Source organism: Cebidichthys violaceus, unplaced genomic scaffold (assembly GCF_023349555.1).
Source record: "Cebidichthys violaceus isolate CVI_PGR_0920_01 unplaced genomic scaffold, fCebVio1.0.p SCAF_4, whole genome shotgun sequence".
Classification (NCBI taxonomy): domain Eukaryota; kingdom Metazoa; phylum Chordata; class Actinopteri; order Perciformes; family Stichaeidae; genus Cebidichthys; species Cebidichthys violaceus.
The window spans coordinates 16,006,571-16,028,765 of record NW_027176594.1 but is presented as its reverse complement, the minus strand read 5'-3'; the positions used below and the strand labels follow the sequence as shown (position 1 = coordinate 16,028,765).

The 22,195-nt window shown below is 39.9% G+C and overlaps 1 protein-coding gene across 1 annotated transcript in view; it reads left to right on the top strand.

Annotated features, from left to right (window-relative positions):
* usp43a (ubiquitin specific peptidase 43a) overlaps window positions 1–16,073 on the top strand; it is a 104,725-nt gene extending 88,652 nt beyond the window's left edge. Inside the window, exons 14-16 of the mRNA XM_068726993.1 lie at window positions 1,830–1,988; window positions 8,963–9,124; window positions 9,244–16,073. Coding sequence (XP_068583094.1) covers window positions 1,830–1,988; window positions 8,963–9,124; window positions 9,244–10,403 — 1,481 coding nt within the window. The 3' untranslated portion in view covers window positions 10,404–16,073. The remainder of the gene's footprint in view (window positions 1–1,829; window positions 1,989–8,962; window positions 9,125–9,243) is intronic.
* Window positions 16,074–22,195: the final 6,122 nt, after the last annotated feature.

Sequence of the window (22,195 nt, the reverse complement as noted above, 5' to 3'; positions counted from 1 at the left end):
CTCACCGTAATACTGTCGCTACTGGCTTTTTCATTTTATTTTAATCTTACATAGTTCAAGGAACAGCCATACAGAACTACAAGATGCCACTTCATAATATGGCAAGAATTCCCTGGTAAGAATTTACCAGGGAATGAGGGTAGAATGAGGAACGTAATGCTAATGCTAACAAAACTAGTAACAACTCATCAATTACACATAAACTGAACATGAATTACTCTTTTTGTGTTCCCCCAAGTAAAGCAATATAGAATACTGTAGTACTCTAGTAGTAATACTCTAGTAACTTATCATTATCTACTATATAGTCCTTTGTTAAGAGTTATTTGGGAAGTACTTATTAATGATTCGTTAAGTATCAAGTCATTCCTCACTCAATTAACCCTGTTCATTTACATGGAAGTTGCTCAGTGGCGCATAAAGGACAAGAAGTTTGACTTTCGAGTATCAAATTCAGATGGAAATTTGGATCTTCCTGCGATCCTACACATCCATCGCGCCCATAGGGCCTGCGCACTAGCAATTTCTTTAACCCCGCCTCCCAGCCTCGTTCTCTGGCTCATTCACATAAACGGAGGAGGGAAAATAACTGTGGATTCGGCTAATATTGCATTTTACAACTTTTAGGACCTAGTGTATTAAACAATTGAAGTGTTCGTACTGGGAAGTTTGTTTACCTTAAAAAAAACTAGTTTATGTGCTGAGTTACAGATGTCTCTTCCCATAATGTTAATCTGTGCAAAAAAAAAAAATTTTGAGCCCAGTGGCGTCATGTGACGGACCCGGAAGTTGCAATTCCATGGTTTGGCCACTATCTAAAATTTGCTTGGAAAAAATGCTGGAACGGAGGTTGCACTGAGTTACATTATGATAGGTTCAAGCTCTCTTATATAAAAATTAGCATTGGACAAAGGTTAAAGTGTTCAAATTTCATTTGTAAAATTTCATTTTTGGCGAGAAACTCAAGGCAGATTATCTGGGATTAATAATACATTTGCAAAACAGTATGAAAGGAGTGTATGTTGAAGCACATGGGATTTATGTTTTGTTTTAGTTTTTTATAGTGGTATCTTATCAGATATTGAGATTTGTGGAATTTCACTGGTAATGGTATCACCTATATTATGTTTCAGGGATCTTGACATACCTCGCGGTTCACCAGTAGTGTATTCATCATTAGTTCCTGATTGAATTGAATAGAATGAAAATAAAACCTCTTCCTGCCACATTCTGAGGCAGAGTTATTTCCATTTGTAGTCTAGTATTACATTCCTTCAGCTCTTAGGAGACATTCGCTGCTATGTAGGTGATGAGTTCAACTCACTGGCATTATAGGAATCTTGACACACAGGTGAGCCAAAGCCAGGTCTGTAATTGCCGGGGATAGTTTGTGAAGACCCACAGCACAAAGGCTAATATGCAGGAGAATTGGAGACAGCAGGAGATAAGGGAAAATGAAGCAGTCATCTCCATGACTTGCTTGACAGTTGCCTCCTGTCTCTGGGTTTTTTATGGCGTAGCTGAAATCTCACCTTTGAGTTGTGTGGGTGGTATATACACAATATAGCTGCATTGGTTTTATGTGATGTCATGTATCTTTATGACAAGTTTGGACCACATTCTTTGCACTGGTTTTATGTAAAGCAGATTAAGTTCTCTCATTTATGATGTGTTGCACAAAATGAAGGAATAAGGTTGACGTCAACAAATCCCATGAAAACCCCTTTAGCCTATTCCTCCGCGCAGCAGATTTGAGGTTTTGCTTCACTTGATGTGAGCACTTTCTCATAATTGCGTTTGACAAATACCGTTGTCGTTTTCTAATCCAGCTTACTGTAGGAACTCCGTGGACGGACAGTGGTATAGCTACGACGACAGCAGCGTGGACTTGGTGCCAGAGGAGGAAGTGTGTACCAGAGGAGCCTACATCCTTTTCTACCAGAGGCGCAACATCATTCCTCCATGGTCGGCCAGTTGCTCCGTCAGAGGTATGATATCAAGTGACTAGCAAACAGGAATTAATCGATTAAAAACAATGACAAAAATGTTTGAATTAATGTCTACACAATACGCGCTAGCCATCTGAGAGTTGCTGTGGAGAGAGCTGTCTGACAGATTTGGATTAAACCTTGTAATAAATCAGCTGATTAAACTTGTTTTTACACCCACCAGTCATGTAAGCCACAATGTGGACATCTTACAGACTTATTATCTCCGCCAAGAGAATAATGCGATCAGTCGCGTGCGTCCGTCAGAGAATGGATTGTTCTGTAGTTGACCTGCCCCTAATCGGAAGACATTTTACCAGACATAAAACCATAGTCTGCTCTCTCTGCAGTTCTTTCTCCCACAGAACCTCCCTCTGTCTAACAACTGCCCTGCAAGGTCTGTGCACGTCGAAATAACAGCAACCCCTGCCAAAATATCCGTTGTTTAAATTATGGAAACCGTTCTCAAAAGCGACAAGTACCTTTTTCCCTCTGAGTTTCAGAATCTTATCTGCATTATTTTCAATGAGCATGTTACACCATCCTAACTTTATATATATCCTTTATATTCATGCACGAGTGTAGTTGGTTTGGAGACAGCCGCCTATGCTCTGTGTGTCCCAGGAGGCTTTTTTAAAAAGAGGCTAATATAAATTAGATGTTTATTGTCAAAATACCCTTTTAACATCTTCAGAGTAGAGAGAGATGATGTGCTGATGATTAAGTCTGCAGGGTTTGGTGAGTGGCTTGGCGCAGACATAACAGATGCTTTCAATATCATGCCACTCCCCTCCTCGCAATGGCATCTTTTTGGTGCGAAATAGTGTTCAAGCTTTTACTTCTCTGCTAAATTCACATTTGGTTGCCACAGTCGCCCTCGCATTATGCTGGATTCTTTACAACACCTGCAGACTCCTTTTTGTCCTGCATCATTTAGACAATTTTATAGATTTTTGCCTCGCCCGTGCCAGTTCAGAGTGGAGAGCATCTGAACGAGCCGACTCGGCGCTACAAAAGGGATGAGAAGGAGGGTGCTGTAATTTAGCGTCACAATGTTTGTGTCGTTTTGTAAAACAATATGTGAACTGTTCGTCATAACTTCTTTTTAATTTGTGGATAAATATAAAATTATTTTACGCTGCAAACATTTCAAGAAGAATTAATTGTTCAGACGAACGCTGTAATATGTGTAAATAATGATTTAGCAAATTTTGTCTTACAGGTTTTTGGGCGTTATCTATAGTAAAAATAACTGTAAAAATAATTGTCCAAAATGGTCAACAGTTGCATAGTTTTAAGTCAAAAACCTTGACATTTTTTGTGAGAGGATCCCCACACCCAATATCTACTGTATCTATTATTCAGTGTAGAAATTGAGTATTTTTCTCTTCATCCTGCTGCATTATACAAGCCTCTTGACTGGCACACTGCTCCTTAAACCTGAATTGATAGCACACACGCCTCAGCTCTGCATGCATTCCTGCCTGTCTGACTGGCTGGTACCGATCGCAGGCTGTAAGCAACCTATAATATATCACAGAGCGACGCTATAGGCTAAGAATAACACATGTAAGCAGTTTAAGTATTGATACTATGGGTAAATATACAAACCCCTTAAACCTATAATGTTTCAGTAACAATATTATTGGAGTATAATGGGCTTACTATAGAAGATGTGTAGCCCAAGCACAATAATATAACAATAAAATCATAGCTGATTTTGACTGGCATAGTATAACATGCTTAAAGAAATAATAATTAAATAGGAATAAATTGCAAGAGATTGCTGATACTGGCAGATATACACTCCAACAGGTCCTTCCGTTCATCTGTCTGATCCATTCCCGTGAACATAAATTTCCCATGCAATGTTTACCGTGGACATGCTTTCCAAATTCATTATGCAAACTACTTTCATTCCTGGTCATGAAACTTGTGTAACTGAGGCTGTCTCTCGCTTTAAATATCAGAAGTTAATAAATATTCATCCTCAGGCCAAGCCCTGCAGCATGCCATGCCCTCCGTTCAATCAGATGACTCTCGATTTAGCTCGTCCATGCCCCTGCAGGATCTTTTGCACTCCACTTTCGGTTTAGCCGAAAGCACAATTTAAATATGTAGTTCAGCTTGGTATGTCTTCTCTTCCTTTTGCACCAACCTCCTCCTTAGTCCATAAGAGTAGATGTCTCTGTAGTTTGTGCATTTCTTGTATTTTCATTTGAATCCTGCAATCTTTAAATGCAAAGTATCAAAGCCATGCTAGCAGGGACTCAGTTCCACATTCGCTATCAATCTTTTCAAAGCCTCCACCTTTGTCACTGGTGCACAAGTTGGTGTCAAGGTAAAGGCAAGGTTGTTTTCACAAAAAAATTGCTCTAATGTTTGAAGCAGTTCTGATAATGGCCTTCTATGGCTTTCTCAGGTGCAGTGAATATACAATCAGATATCTCTCCTTTGATCTAATTTTCTCCGATTTAACCTTAGAAGAACACACAAACGCAATATCCCCGGAACACTCAAAAATAGATCTTGCCAAGGTCCCAAAATTATTATTGCTGAGACATTTTGTGCTTTCTCTTTTCATGATGATGTTCCTGCATCAAAAAATATTTGTCTTCCATAATCAGGACATTGTATTTATATATTAACCTTCTGAAATCATCCACAGCTGAGTTGCAATCATTAACCCTACCAACCTTAAACCAATCTTATTCATCAGCAATAATGTTGTGCCAATGGCGGTATGTGTGCCTGAGTTTGCTAACCACTTCACTACATAGTATAATCACCTCATAGTCAAGGAGCTCATGTGGAATGGCCAAACTTAAACTATATACTACATTTTATTAAACATTTCAAACATAAATTGTCTGACTGCACTGTTGTTATATTTCACAGATACAATTATTCAGAGTAAAAAATAAAAAGAACCTTCCATCATTAAAGTAATACTGAAGTTTAACAATTCTAAACATTGCAACTGGAAAATGCACCAGAATCGAACATCTTGTTTTCTGTTTCCTCCTTCATGGTTAAGACACACTTGTTTTGTTCTATGCAAAGGGAAATAATAGATGCCGACTAAAGCCTTCTCTTTGCCAGCTCCCTAGAATATAGATACAGCACTGGACATGTCAGAGAGGAGTCAACATAAAGATATCAGCTGTCAACCACATCAGTCTCTCCTTCCTAAAGGCTCATTATGAACAATCAGTGCCATCTTTACAATGACTGACTTTCCTCCTTTGTGAGTTGCTGTGATACTGGTTCAGTCACAGCATGCTGGTTCAAACACAAAATGAATTTGCAATTACCTAGTTCAGGGAGTTTTGTGAAAGAAGCAGACACTCACTCTTGAAATCCATAATTAGGGCTTGACATTAAGCTTTTTTCCCTTTTGGGCAAGTAGCCGAAATGTTTTGCTTGCCCGACAGCAGGATTTACTTGTCCGAAATGTAAAATGTAGGCCTTTTTAAAAAATTAATAAACTCAACAGGCCATAATTTGGACAATTATCATAATTTAGGCATGCTCTCCTCATAGCCCCCAGACTTGACAGAAACAGACATTTTACCTTGCTGACCATTGTAAAACACATTTGAACTTGACAGAAACAAAATGAAACAAAACATCGTCGGTTAGGGTTTCCACTGTTCTAAAAACGCTTGTTGCTTTCTACAGAAGCTTGCCAATCGGTAGTTTTAATTATGTAATATAAGCAGTCCAGTGCTGCTGGCCACCAGCCCACTGTTGGGCTCATTTTCTGTAAACACTGTTACCACGTAATCATGAAAGCATGGCAGAGTTAGAAAACTAGCTGGCTAACTAGCCTGCCGCTCAATCAGTAAAATTAAACAACTTAATAATTCATCCACACATTGTTGCCACAGCGTAGGAAAGCACATTGACATCTTTGTTCGGATAATTTTTTGTGACCAGTGTAGCATGAAAGCATGGCGGAATTAGCAAGCTAGCTAGTTAGCTTGCTAATTCCTCTGTGCTCCTATGCAACAATGGTGACAGAAAATAATCCCAACAGTGGACCATCTCTGTATCTCTCTCATAGTTAAGCCTTTTAGCAACATTTTTCTCCATCTCTCTCTTAGTTAAGCAACAGCCATGACAACTGAGGAGGTTAGCAGAAAGCTAAGCTTACTGTTAGCGTTGGCACTTTACCATTTTCTCTCCATATCTGAAACGATTTGCCGATATCGTAGCTCTCTAGAGCCTAGAATCACAGTTTATCATCTCAAATGTATGCAATATTGATTCTGGCACCCAACAACAAGCAAGATGACATTTCCGACGTGTAACTTTAGCCCACTACTCCGTGGTGATTCATGTTTGACTTAATCATGAAGTCAACTGTACAAAGGTCCATAGGTGCCTACTCCACTGGGCAGATTGGGCTCATGGCCACTGAGGGTCTTTTAGCCCCGACACGATTTTGTCATTGGCGCCAAAGATTTTTGGCTTCAATAAAAGCACTTAATCAGCGGCACACAATAAACTAAAGACAACCCTACAACGTACTGTATATAAATCATGTCACAGCAATGTCAAACACATGCTTGACTGCACAGTGAGGATTAACTGGTACAATCGTAAAGGTCAACAAATGTAACTTTTTAACTGGCCATGGCTGCTCAGTGGATGGCATGCCCATACAGATACCACAAATGTCAGAGGGCCTCTTATGAGAAAGGTTTCACCTTTACCATGCGTTTCCTTCCACTGTACAGTACATGTCAGTAATAATGTTTTACTGCTGTTTGATAGTCCCATTTTGTCGACATAATGTACTTTCCATTGTTCAGTTTGTCCACTTTCAAAAGGACAAGCATTATATAGTGTGTGTCTTCATCTGTGTCCACTTCCGCTGTGTAAAATCCATGTATTCTGTAGGTGTAAAATATTAAAGGCGAAATGTGAAGTGCACTAAAGCTTTAAATAATGTGGATTGAGATCTTCTCTGTAAAAGGACAGCTATATAATATACTTCTTATTAATTTCATACTGCAAAACATTTCATAGAAAATGGTCTGAAATATAATGCACTTTGTCCCTTTAAAATTAGGCTATTTGACACGGAGTCCTATAGAGCCATGTCTATGCATGCACAATAAGCTGCTTTAAAATTTGTGAAACAAAAACCTATTAAGTCAATAATTTTTGAATTTGTACATGTAGCTAAGCTAAGTGTGACTCGCATTCTAAAATGTTTTTTCTTTCCCCTTACTAAAGCAATACACTTTTCAGATAGGCAGGTTTTGTTATTTGAATATTTCCTCAAGATAAGGAAAGCTGTTGCTGTCTCTAAAAATGTGTGCAAATACTGTGATAACCATTTAACTGTTAAATTGTTTGTGTTAACATTTGTGCTTGACACTCTGCTGCTCACAGAGCTATGATAGAAAAACTCTTTGTTTCAGTGTATTGTGTCTTGTATTTACCATTATTTTCCTCCACTATTGTACTCTTTATTCTTCTTTTCCTTTGGAAGTGATTCACAGACATAAATAATTGACAATTAGACAAGAATAATTTAACAGAATAACTTGGTTGGGGCCGTTATTCAAGACTTGTACATAGGATATACTTTCTTTATCCTAAGTGTGATTTTCTGTAATCCCCCCCCAAAAAAATCCTCCCCCTTTGTAAGCCTCCTCCTCCCTCTCCGTATGGTAGAGAGAGAGAGAGATAGAGGGAGATGATGATGCATTAAAGGGATTGGAACGTCGTGGAATGATGGTGGACCTCCATCTATTCCAGGTTACGGGATGGAGTACATAATAAGGTGACCAGGAGGCACAAATTATGAGCACAAAGCATTGCTTTTTTTCACGTTTAATGATGCAGGGAAAAATATTTTTGCACACGACAGTGAAAAAAGCACTTCCTTGATGTCCTCCGTTGGTCTGAGTCACTGTATGTAAACTGTAGGTATAAGCCTGTCATTTTGGCAGTTCCGGTTCCCTTGTCTCGAAGTCAATTGGGTTTTTGATTCAATGCCTAAAAAAAGATGTGTAGTTGACACAAGCTTATTTTAACATTGTGTTCCAGAACATAAAATACGTCAGTAAATACCCCTCTCGTGAAATTTGAAAACTTTTGCATGTCTTAAAAAAGGCGGTTGCTAACAAGTGGTTAAATGGGTTCACAAAACGTCATCACGATGACTAGTTCTTTCCTTATTCTATAATGATAATATGTGGAGACAGACCTTTCTTTAGCGCTGACACAGCCTGACTCACAACAACAAGCAAGGAGCTATGACTCCCTCTCTCCCTCCACTACAGCCGTCATCAGTGAGTTTGATATAGGAGATTGTGACATGTTAAAATGCCCAACTTTACAGCAGAAATAAACATGTTATCAGCCTGGTCCAAATAACATAGCTAATTGCCCCATTCATGACTATTGTATGAATGGGGCATATATACATATATACAATAATTGTATTGTATAAATTATATCACTACTTATTATTAGAAGCGAATCTTACTTGATCTATGAGAGTTGATCTATGTGATTGAGTGAGTCAAGTAAAATGTGATCGGACAGTTACAATAACCTTTGGGTTAACATTTTATAGATCCATCCTGGGTGTTTAAAGTAATTTGAAAATATGTAGGAAAGTGTAGACGCAGTCGAGCAAAAATCAGCTTTGTAAATCGATGACCACAGAAAAAATAGAACCGTGAACGCTCATAAAATCTGTAAGTAAGTTTGAATCTTACTGTGCGTCTGTGTTTTTGCAAACTTCATTTAACTTTAATTACATCTGAACTTTCAGTTTTTTTAACTGTTTGATGAAAGACAAACTCCATCGATTTTACACATCAAAGTTTGTTTGAAGGTCTTTGTTTTAAAATGAGTCCGCCAATGTTTTAGGTCTGCAATGCTTAATTGGCTGAGTACTCTTTTATGGTTTGTATTCCTCTTCTGATCCCTCTCTTCCCTCTATCTCACAGGATCCACAAGTTCATCAATGTCAGACCACTGGCTAATCCGGCTGACAGGGGATAGCAAGAGAGGCAGTCTGGTCTCTCGATCCTCCACCACTTGTCCTTCTTCCTTACCTGACTCGCCTGAGTCTCCGGTCTTCCTTGAAAATGGTTCTAAACAGGAAAGAGGTAAGGGGCCACACTCAGTTTAGTGTCTCATTAGTTGCTTATTTCAAGATTAATGCTGTGCAAAGGTGTCACATTTAAGTGTAAAAGCTAAAACATTTTCCTCTCTATATTATTGTCAGGGGGTTTTGAGAGCAGGCCCTTTATCAGGGGCCTTCAGGGACGCAGCGTGAGCATGAGAGCCCCCAGCAGGACCAAGGACACCCTGAGCAAAGTGTTTCCCCTGCGCTGGTCCTTTGGTTCAAAGGACAGACGGAAACCTGACCCAGAGCCCCCGTCTGTCCAAGATCCGGGCCCTGTGGAGCTTGTACAGTACTTGGAATCTGGCCGGCGGCCCCGGTGCACAAAGGACCCAATAGTATCATTGATGAGCGAACCGCGCAGGACAAAGGAAGCTGCAGAGGGCCGGGCTTCATCCAATGTCCGATCTGCCAGCGTTGGGAGCTTAAGTTGTCTCAATAAGGCAGGGGAGGAGCTGTCGCCTGACTCTCCGCAGGTCCCGGAGGGCCAGAGGAGGGCATCAGATAAGACAGCCAGCTTGAGACGCAGGAAGGAGAGCCAGACAAGAGATGAGATGAGCAGTAGCTCTGGTAGTAACACCCTGACAAGCAGGAAGGATGCCAGGAGACAAAGCTCCTCCAAAGCCTCCCAGGAAACTACTGAGACAAAAAGGAGTTCCAGTGCTGGAGTTCAGCCCAGCTACAGCACTCCTAGCCTTCACGATGGGACCCTGAGAAGACAAAAAGGGGACAGAGCTGATAGGGAACACCCCGGTGCAAATGAAGGAAACGCTAAGACCAAGAAAGGAGAAGCGCCCAAGAACCATGAGGGACTGCTCTCCTTCTTTAAAGGTAACTTCCTGAAGAAGGATAAGGACTCGAGGAAGTCCAAGGAGGGTGAGTCAGGGAGAGGAGGAGGTGAGGAAGGAGGCAGAAGGACCCTATCTAGGCTGTCGTTGTCCAACGGAGCCGCGGGAGGGGGAACTGCGGTGGAAAGAGGCAAGTCTAACGGCCCGGGCCATCTGGGCGATGAGCTGGCGAACGGGAAGATGGGACGAACCACGGCGGACATCAAGCGCTCCCAGAGCTCCTCCAACATCCCCACCAAAGCGGAGCAGAGCATGCGCAGGACAGCGTCTCTGCATCGCAACGGGATGTCTGCGGCTCCGGCACCGTCACGCAGCCTGACGACAGACAAACCGTCTTACGGCACCCTGCAGAGGACCCGTTACAGCACGACCTCACTGGGACGCAAAAGGACAGTTCCCGAGTCCAGCTTCTGACACGGAGACGCTCGACTCAACCACACGCGCGCACAAAGCCTTTTTTATCTGTCATAAAGTAAATGACGTCCGATCTCTGAGATCACAGCAATAGAGCTCAATTCCCAGTGGTGGGCCTTTTCTGTCTCCAGAAAATGAAGTGGCTCAAAGTGGTCTGCTCTGTGGAGTTGAGAGACACGTAGCAAATGAAGGGTCCGGTAATGCTGGGATATAATCAGCAGAATGAAATGACGCGACCTGTCCATCAAACGTATTCTGTTTTTTTTATGACTTAAAACAAGTGCCTGAGAAACTAATATGCAGTTTAGACCAATGAGTTTGTCTGTTTAGCACTGGAAGCACGATATTACACACACACACACACACACACACACACACACACACCCATACAAGCACATTATCTGCATTTGTGTCTTATTACTGTAGTGTGAGTGCTGGAATTCATCACTCCTTTTTGAACTCTCATGGTTGTCTGCTTACAAGCACGAAGCACTGATTGTGTTCATTTATAGGAATGTAATGTGTCCACTTGAGTAGGGGAGTCGATTTGAGGGCTCAGTTTCAGATTTAAATCATTTATTCATCTTTAATCCCGTGTTTAATGTTTGTTTCAAGCATAGGACGGCTTTGAACACAAACCAGTGTGTCAATGAAGGATTGACTTGTCCCCGTGCGACCCAGACTGCAGTTGTTGGTTATTTTGTGTTAACCCTGCAGTGGTAAGACCGCGACCTCTCGCTGTAATAACTCGCCGGGTAGGAGTGTTATTCTGTGGAGTCGCTAACCTGGGTCTCTTAATCATTAGTTGGCTTAGATGTTGAATACCTACCAGGACCAGTAACACTTTATTTGTCTACTGTGAAGTGTAATATCAATGCAGTATCAACCCTTAGAAAACGTATGTCCTTTATATAACATTGATTAATCATATTGAATGCATTCCTTTGTTTTTTAGTTTTTTTAAATCCCTCTTTTTTTGGTGGAAGCACTGTCAGGAAACGATTGCTTTGTGGTGTGTGAAGGCGGTGACCGCACAGCGTGTGAGTTTTTCTCCGGACTCGACATGCAGAATGTGGCTGCTTCACATGCTGTTCTGTTGAAGCCTCTTTCTCTTTCATTGCGAGGGATTGTCACAGGGATCCGCTGGGCATATTTCAGACTAACATTGACCCCATTTGGCCAGTTATCAGAGAGAAAAACACTCCACAAAACAACACAATGGATGCAGAAATGTTAGGTTAACGACTGTTGTCAGTTAAATTATCCCTCGTCTGAACAATCTAATCCAAAGAAGATTTAAAATGCCTAAATCAAAACAAATTTCAAAAAGAAATAAAGGGAAATACAATACACATTGTGATATGTATTTATGCATTTACTGTGTTTACTGTAAGCTAACTAACACTAATTAGCTGTCAACACTTGTTGATAGACCTCTGTGTTTGAACACCTGCTTGAAGAACAGTCCATCACTTGAAACTGACTGTCAGACAGTCAATCCCAAATGTAGCTAAATGTACCGTCAATAACGGTGGACAGATGATTGTTTTTCCATTCGGCATGGACCATGCGTCTCAGTCTCCGAAAGGAAAACTTCTCACGGAAACTAAATCAGTTCCCGACATTCCTGTCATGATGAAAAATAATTAATTTTGTTATTAAAGACAAAGAATTACATGTGATTTCATTTAATTATGACACGGTAGATGCAATCATAAAAAGGAAATACATATAACAATGTAATACAATTTGTATTTCACTTAATTTCTTTGTTACACTTGTTTTAATTTTGACACAAATCTTCCATACTAATCAGTGAAAACTCTAAACTCTAATTTAGCAGTTATTTTGTGAATCCAGCATAGTATTATGATAAATTATGGGGACACATGCAAGCATATTTGGTAACACTGTATTTGCATAAGAATGACATGACACAGTCAAGGACATGAAGGAGTATTTATTAATGTTTATGACTGTCATTGGGTCAATTATGACATTTTGAATGCAAAGTTGACATTGCATGAGATGTCTTGACATGGTGACATTAAGACAACGTAAGCGGAGCCGCTGGGAGTGAAACGCTTCTTTCAAAATAACTTGCATAACTGGTGGAGGAAAGCAGAGTGTTGATTTCATTTTCCTGGCCGCGATGTCCCCAGGGACTCCATTAATTAAAATTTGTGACCTCCTGGTCACAAGTCTGCTTAAAAATTCTGGTGATAATAACGGTATAACAGCCTGGTTGGATCCCCTCATTTGCACCTGCAGAGATGTTTTCGATGTTGTTTGTGTACAGAAATGTCCCATGATGCCTTCTCAGGCTCTGCACATGTATAACCCCTCATTGATATTTGCACAATGCTGCATAAAATGAGAAAAGCACTCAATACTGTCTAAGCACCCACACACGACAACTAATAACTCTAATTTCTCTTTAAACCTTAAAACCAACACATCAATCTTGAATAATTCCTAATGTACCTCCAAATGACTATGAATACTGGATTTATGCTCTTTTGTGCAGTCATCAATCGTTATTGTTTGGAGTTCAGTTGAGTCTTATTGGAGCTTTGCATCAATGTGTCGGACTGGAACAAGCTCTGTAGTTTGCAACTATGTAAAGAGGGAAGCAGAAGTTAATTGACCTGAGCTGAATCTCTGCCAGGTCGGGGAGTTGCACGTCTGAATGCTTATCGTCAACATTCACGCTAGTATAAGTATTCACATTTGAATCGTGCTTTTTTTATGTTTTCAAACGCATCATATCAGCCTTAGAACTCTCCACTTACTCAGTCTGAATATGAACTATATGAGATCAATATTGAGAAACTCTGCAAACAAAACCTTAAAATTGAAGTGTTATTTGTTGCAAATGCAGTATATTCCTCAAAACCTGTCGTGAATTCTCTAGCTATACGCTATATTCATTCTCAGCACCCACAGTGTACAGAAAACTTCAAGAACAATCATAAAGGGGAACTATGCCCATTTTCATAATTCATAGATGTTATTCCTATGGTCATAAGACGGTCCAAAAATAATCAGTTAACATGATCAACTCTCCTAAACCCAAAAGCTAGAGCACTATATTTATAGAAGTAGAATAGGACTAGAACGGACATTGCCATTCAAATCAACGTAGCAGGATGCTCAGAGCGGCGGCCATTTTGATGTGTATCGATTCTATTGCAAACGTTGTAGCGGGTTAATTTCCATATAAACAAAACTGACTTATGGCAAGTAGCGAACTCACTAGGTGAGGTTTTGCAGTAACGACTAAAACAAACAGTGGAGTGCTAACATAGCACTAAGTTAGCTAGCTAACTAGCGGACTCTTGGCTAGTTCTCTACAAGCGTGGAAATAGACCACTCTTCTATTCATACTTTTTACTTGAGGTGTGCGCAGTGCTTTTACACAGAAATACGTCATAAAGTGTCTATATGTTTTTTTTAATTAAACTACGATATACAGGAAATTGCTAGTGAGAGTATTGGCAGTTTGGTTTTGAGAGTTCTGGCATTTTTTTTTTCAGTACCAGCTGGCGGTTGCTCAGTAACTTTGTCCTTTACATAGCCTACTGTAGTCTGTAGATGTGCACTTACCCTTATTAGGCTACACAAACTCTTGATAAAAAGTTGAAGTTTCACGGCGCTCTGCTAGCCAGTAAAAAGATACATTCCACAGCAAAAAACGCTTGTTAGGCGTTCTATGTATCCCTGGCATTACTTCTCCGGTTCACAAATATTGATTGAAGGCCACATTAAAAAAAAACATATAGGAATTCTTAATTTAGGTGATGTTCCCCTGGCTGAGGTTTCCACAAAACTGCACAGAGGGCATCATCGTTTTAAGGGTCATGCACTTTGAGGAGCAGAGAAACCATTTGGGCATCTAATGTTTCTAATCGTATCATGGCCAAAGGCAAAAACTTAAAAATCATACACTGTTTCTTTCTCTTTTTTTTAAACCTATTTCTGCAACAAATGACTCAGACACAACACACGACCTTCACACGATTATGATTACCAACACTTTATGTAAACTGTACGTTTGTTTGAGGCCGTCTCAAGTAACTAAGCAATAAAAGTTGAATGTCTTCTTTATGCATGCGGTCGGGCACGGCAACTTCTATCGAATACTAATCAAAAACGTAACATGGAATAGACTATTAAAACCATAAAATCAGACACTTAGTTTTCACCCTGAAACGTCAAATGGGATTGACTTCAGCTGCTATTTCGCCGTACTCTGATTTTACCAAACCCTATAATTAGATTCACAAAGGCTGTCTCTCTCAATCGAAGACACAGGTTGCAAATTCTACAAAAAAGGGCAGCTATAATAACCAGTTGTTAAAATAACACACTGTAGCTGGAGATTTGTGCTCGTAATAGCCACATTCCCCTCAACTAACAGTGCCGTGATGACAGCCTTGGCTTTGTATTTGTTTAGGATCTGCTCGGTACTGTTACCCACACTGAAATGTAGTGCTTTTTATTGTTCGAAAAATCATAGTGTATTGTAAAAGAGAGGAAAGAGCTATTTGACAGAGAACTAAAAACTCTCTTTGAATGGCTGCTTCAACTTATATATCTCAGCCACCTTCATGGCTATGATCAAAACATGTTTTTACAAATAATCTTTTGGCCAAAACGTCCATGTTTTCAGTAATTTTTCGGAATGAAATTAATTCACAAAGCATTAGATTAGAATTCATTTGAGAGATCAATTCTGAAAGTGGAGTTGAAATAGGGACACAAAGTCTGTATTGCATTGTACGTTTGTTTTAACTTTGCATGGCTCAATCCACATGTGGCTACATACACACAATGTTTACTCTGCCAAACTGAGCACATCTGTGTTAACAACATTTTTTTGTGAAATTTGGGTTGAAAATGTTTGTATATGCAATTTTTCTACATTTTATTAAAAGAAATCTGTATATATTTATGGATACACACAGACAGGTGTGTGTGTGTGTGCGTGTGTGTGTGTGTGTGTGTGTGTGTGTGTGTCAGAGAGAAAGAGAATAAATAAGCGTATTATCATTGACAGTCAACCTGTGGGGTGTAGTGATTATGGAACAAGATGCCACAGTATCCAACTGCAACCCAGTCGCCAGAACATTTTTTGACATTGTATGTTTCTGTAAACCACGTTGAATGTTGACATTTTTTAACCATTAATATATGTTCCATAAAAAGGTTTCATAGAAACGCATACGTGGTTAAGTTTGTTAACAGAACTACTTGTTTAAGGTTAAAAAAACATGTCATGTCACAAATCATGGTTTTTGTTCAGTTAATAACATAACTATGTTTATAGATAAGAACCACCTTTAGCTGACTTTTGTTATGGAACAAAATTATGTAATGAGCGCAAAGTCCATGTTTGCCATTGGTTTCTTGCAAGACACAAACAGCGGTCTCTTGGGTGAAAGTCACTTACTCTGAGCAAATGCAAAAACATTGATGTTCAACAAAACTGCGCTTTGCAGAAATGTACAATGCCAACAATGTTTTCCTGGCAACTGGATTGCCAACTGAACTCACATGCAATGTATTCCATGTTTTGCATAAGGGTGTATCTATATGCTTTCACCGTAAAACAACAGTTTCTGCCTGAATTGTCTTCTGTACATGATGCTACATTGTTTTATTTTTCAATACAACAAATAAAAATGTATTATTTATGACTATGGCCTACAGTCAATGCTGTTTGGATGCTTGATTATGAATTTTACTGAAAGGTGCAACATCCAAAATTGGGAGCATTTCTATTGCCTCTCAAATGCCCTCAACATGGCCGGCATCTCGCAGCTAACGGTGCTAACAGCGCTAACAGTACCAACTACAGCGAAAGCATTGAACGAGCTAACAGTTTTTACCTGAGGTAACGGAGAGTGGATGCTACGCTGTCAAGAGGAGCAAAAAATAGCAGTCGAAGTACCTCAAAAATGTACTTAAATGCCAGACAGTACTTAGATACTTAGAGCTTAAAAGATTAGTTGTTAATCGATTGTTTGATTGACAGAAAAGGAATTTATCATTTAAGTCCTTTTTTAAGCTGGTTATTACTTCTCAAATGTGAGGATATGCTGCTTTTCTTCATAGTTTATATGACTGAATATCTTTGGGTTCAGACTGTTATTTAGTTGGTAACAAGCAATTTTAAGAAATGCCTTTGGGCTTCCGGAAAATTCAATGGTCAGTTTTCACAAATTTCTGACATTTTATTGACAAAACCATTAATTGAGAAGATAATTGCGATATTAAACTTGCAACATCTGTTTTTATATCCACTTGGGGCAGTAGAAAATCAGTAGTAGAAAATCATCTTAGCGAACATAACAGCCTATTTACAAAGCCAGTAGTTTCTAAACCGCATTAGCATTCATATGGAGTCATGTTTCTGGCATAGACTGTATATAAGAATTTAACATAGTCAGATGATGTCATCCATTGTTTGTAGACTGCTGTTTTGAAGCCTTGAGTTCGGCATTTTGGCGGGCGCCATCTTGTTTTTTTTTGCTGTCCAAGATTCACTCTCTTTTATCTCTGTTTTTGGTCTCCACCAACTTCAGGAGGAAATATCTGCCTCTTTAGCTTGTAAATGCTCCCCTTTGTTCACCAGCTACAGTGTCTGTCTGCTGTTTAGTGCTGAACAGGTAGTGTGCAGTGGAATTTTAGAGATTTTTACATTAAACAAAAACAGTACGACGAGCGCTGTGAGAGGGAACCAAAACAGTTAAGTGATGACAGCTAAACAATGAGTTGAAACTCACTATAAAACACTGTAGGCGAACTGCAGATTCAGGTGATAATTCACTGTAGGTTCATCATTGCGAGTTGTCTCTTTAAAAGTGTCACTTTGATTTCATAAAAATATCAATATTTGCTACAATTAAATTTACTTTGGCTTTGTATTTGGCAGAGCAGCTACCGAATCATGTCATGTTTCAAATATCTCTTATTTAATTTACAGGACATAAAGGGTCTCGAGGAGCCATGTGAGAACAAGGATGTAGAAAATGGAACCCACTACACCTGTAAGACATAGCATCACTGTCACCCATAACAAATTGATTGGTGTTGCTCTGTTCAGTTCAACTGAGGTGAACTGAAAAGGTGAGGGGAACCCCAGTCAGACCTGAATCGATTTACTGCTGGAGACAAATACTGGTGATTTGCCACAGAGCATAAAGATTCTTCATTTTGGAGTTCACTTTTTTCCTGGGCAAAAGCTGCTGTTTCTCATTGTTTGTTAGCTTCCCGGGGATTGCTTGTGGTTTTTGGTTTCTATTTGTCTGAGTCTCATTTTTGAGCCCAACTTTGTACTGCTTCAGTCCCTCGTCCGGTCAGTGAGGAGCAGCCCCACAGAGTGATGGCAAGATGAGTTCTCTGCCAAATGTGTATTTGGCTGGTATCTATAATGAACACCTAGGCTTACAAGGACACGGTGCCTGTATTGACTGACCGTGATCTGCATTCAAAGCTAAATGAAGAATGTTTGCCGTGTTTGCAGTGGTCTCCTTCTTTAACTTCCAGATTTGCCAGAAAATGGCGTCATCGCTTGCATCACATTCCTCTGCAGGGAGGATGATTAGGCCAATGACATGCTGAGAGGATACAAGCACCCCCTGTAGAGCCAGACCTCTCTGAGTGTCCTGCTGTTTCTCCTCATCCTGCTCATCTGCTCTCACCAATGAAGGCTATTTGTGAAAAGAAATAAGACCACTGAGTCATTCTATTATATCCCCAGTACACCTCCATCAACTGATAATGAAAAAAGAACATTCAATGAAACTAGCTTTCTGGGTGTAGAATTTGCAACCACATTATTCCAACTCAACAGGCTCAACAGGCCCCATCTTTGTTTGATTGTTGTTTATTCAATGAAACATAATATTCTACATATTATCTTTAAAGCATTACTTGCAAGTGAAGGCTGAGGTGGTTATGGTGTCAGGGAGATTAGCTGATGAGCTATTCTGAGGGGCACAAATGACTTGTTCTTTGTGAGCATGGTGACCGTGGCTAAGTAGAGAGCAGGGCCGTCCTTCAATCAGAGGATTGGCGGTCCGATCTCCGGCTCCGCTAGTCTCATGTCAATGTGTCCTTGAGCAAGACACTTAACCCCAAATTGCTCCCGTAGCTGTGCCTACGGTGTGTAGATAGATACTGAATTGTAAGTCGTTTTGGATAAAAGCGTCTGCTAAATGACTGTAATCTAATGTAAATGAGCACAGCGCTCCTTAGAAACTAAATAGATTTCGATGGTTCATCTTTGCAGAATCTTAACGAGCCAAGCATGCTCCCACCTAGTGTCATCCAGTCCCTTAAGTACATGTTCTGCCACAAGACAGGAAGTACTTTTTCATTACATGACACTCATTATTCACGTCTCTACCGGATCAATTATTTCAAACGTTTCAATGCCACACTGTCAGAGATTGAGTGCCAAACACTCTTCCAGTACCCCAACACACATGGGTCACTAGATATGCCCATGATTATCACTGTGGCAGCACTTAACATGATTGAGCAACTTCCTGAGGGATGTATGGATCAGGAGTACAAATACTGTTATATCTTGTTTCTCCACAGTTTTTTATATATATCATGGCTATGCGTCTCAGATGTGAGACATGATTTTTAGCCACGCTACCTGCATGGCTCTAGAGATGGGAATGGTCTCTGCTGGCCTCACCATAGTACAATGTTGTTCTTCTGTGGTGGGCGTGTCAAACAGCACGTTCGAGAGAACATTATATTTCCCACAATTTAAGCTTCTGCATTTTCCAAATGCAATAGTTTTATTCAAGTATTATTATACCGAGCGGTTCAATTCGACTACATGTATTGTTACACTCCTATAACCTGTAGCCGTGGCGTCATAATGAGGTTATTAGGAGGTGGTTCAACTGTAGTAGGACAGCACTGAAGGCCCAGGTATAAAATACACGGGCCGCCACTGGCATTGACATTTTGCACATATTGTCTTGAGGAAATGAATCCTAATGACCGTGGTAATTAAGCTTATTGCCACCATCATCCCTGACAGCCACATCCTCTTGACCATTGGCGCTAATGATGAGGCCATTTCAGAATCAGAATCATCTTTATTGGCCATGTATGCGTACACATACAAGGAATTTGACTCTGGTTTATCGTTGCTCTCCACGTACATACACAGGATTTACAAATAACTTAATTTGTATACATTTGAACACTGTGCCTTGGCCCTATAGTGTTGTTTCTCTGTGGACATAGAGCTGCAAACACTGAAGACATCTCACTGCAGACAGGTATCTTGGACAAGTAATTCAAATTTGAATGCAAGTTTGATGGAAACAGATTTGCCAACTATTTTTGCGAGCCATATAATATCAAACAAATTCATTCTGAATGAAGTTACATATTAACATTTTAATAATAATCTCGATTTTGTAAATAATTTGAATATTTTTAATTTGAAAATGTAGTTGCAGTAGTTGTAGTTGCAGCATTTAAACTGGTTGACTTTTCTTTTTCAATTTTCACAAATGAACAAACACTGTGTATTAGACTTGTTGTAGATTCAATACAATATAGACATTTTATTTTATATAAGCACTTGAGTCACGTCAAGTCAATATTATTTATATAGTCTATTATCACAAATCAATCTGTACAGAATACGACACCCTCTAGAAAATAACTCCTGGAGAGGAGTCTTCTTCAATAATATCGGCTGTTTGAAATGTCGACAGACAAGAGACATAGGAAAGACACCCCCACGGGAAGATCTGGATGGGTTGTCAGGCGCAGAGCTCACAGGAGATATAATGACATGTCTAAATGAAATCTTTTGTAAAATGTGACATATTTGGCAGCCGTATCTTTGTAAGTGCACACTGTGGTAGAAACAACAAATACAGGGAATAGTCTCCTACTATTGAACCCATAGTAGGAGACTATTGCTCAGAATAAAGACGGCCCCTTGTGTTGCGATCAAAATCAGTTGACAAACCCTGGCATAAAGCATGGAGGCAATATCGCCAAAAACAAAAGTTACACAATGATAATAATGCTGAATGATTATGCATCAACTGATAACTTATTAAATGTAATGTTTTAATATTATACATGTTTTATATACTACATACTCTCACCTTATCTTTATTATTTTGTGTTGTTTTTTAGCAGTGTTTTTAGGAGCTTGCACTGACCATTTAATCCTTGCTGGGAGGTTTCTTTTCTACAGGCTCACCGAGCATAAAACTCTTTTGGCATCACTAATGGCAACTTTCTCCTTCTCTTATCACCATTTTCATTGAATCTTTAGCTGCAGCTGTTCGTTAGAATGTCTGAATGTGCCTCCACTCTGTGGTCTACGTATATGTATATACCCCCCCCCCCCTTCCTACCCTGTGCACCCCTGTCCGTCTGCCTGTCTCAGTGCTGCTGTGGCTACCGCTGATGACCCACACCTGTCTTCCATTAGGCTCATCATGCTGCAGTACATCAAGCCTATCTTTTATCCACTCATCGCCAGATTATTTTCACGCAGCTCCTCTGCGGTTCTAGTTATTTGTGCATTATCTCTTCGCATGTTTGTTGCCCTGCCTGATCCCGTTGTCCTTGTTGCTCCACGGATCACCGTCGACAGCCTGCCGCCTCATCTCATCCCCTTGCGTTCCAAGCGACCTCAGCGAACGTTTCCTTTCCTTCCTCACTCCCTCACCTCGTCTTCAGCATCTCATCTGAGTCATCCATGTGTTTTTGTGAGGCCAATGAGGGCCTTTTGATAAAGCAGCATACAGCCCGGCCTGTCATATGCACTCTCTAAACTGCAACTTTTCTCCTTGAGCGCCGCCAAATTACACATCAAACAAAGATCCTACAATACAGAAGGATTTTCAGTCACCTCATGCATCCTTGCTGGTGCGCAATCGCTTCATCTCTGCTCTCCACCACTCTTATCCATTCATAATTAAGTGCGAGGTACTTACACATAATACCTCGTTCCTGTGTAGGCTTCCTCCTTGTTTGCAAAGAGGCCAACTTTGTTTCATGTTTAATGAAGAGGCCACATATGAATATGAACCTGGAAGATGTGAGTCCAAATCTCTATCTGACCACAGGAGTCGTCTGCAGGATGAGTTCTGAAAAAAGATCTCATGTTGTTGTTTTTTTTCATTAGAACCAACACTTTTTCTGGATATTCACAATTCAATTCATGAGTGACAATGAAAATATTTAACTGTGGTGAATATCAGAGAGTGAAATCCCAATGCAGACGAAAAAACAAGAGTGATCAATCATCAAATATTTATGTCACAGTATACATATTTATTTATCAAGCTGTCAATGCTCACAACAGTATGCAGCTAATTGTTTTCATCAACGATTAAGCAAAGCTGCTCATATTTCGACATGAGGCTTTCTTTTTTTCTTCTTCTTTTGCTTCATAACGAACAAGAGCAATAGTTTCACCAGAGTTTCGTCATCTGCAAGGTGTGTTTTGATTAGCTGGTGGGGATCATTTCTAAAACTGACAGACACTGTTCGGTTTATTTTTCATTCAAAAACTTTTCAATCAATTCTGTGTGCGATCCATTCAGAGCTTCCTTTGCCCTCTTATAAATACTATACAAAAATAGGCTACTCTTATAACAAGTTCACAACTCTAATTGCTGACAACAAGTCAGTTTTGACCAGAGTATATCACAGGCCAAAAAATTGTTGAGAGCCCTGAGTTTTATATACTAATACATTTTGTATAACCCTTCCCAAACATATCATTT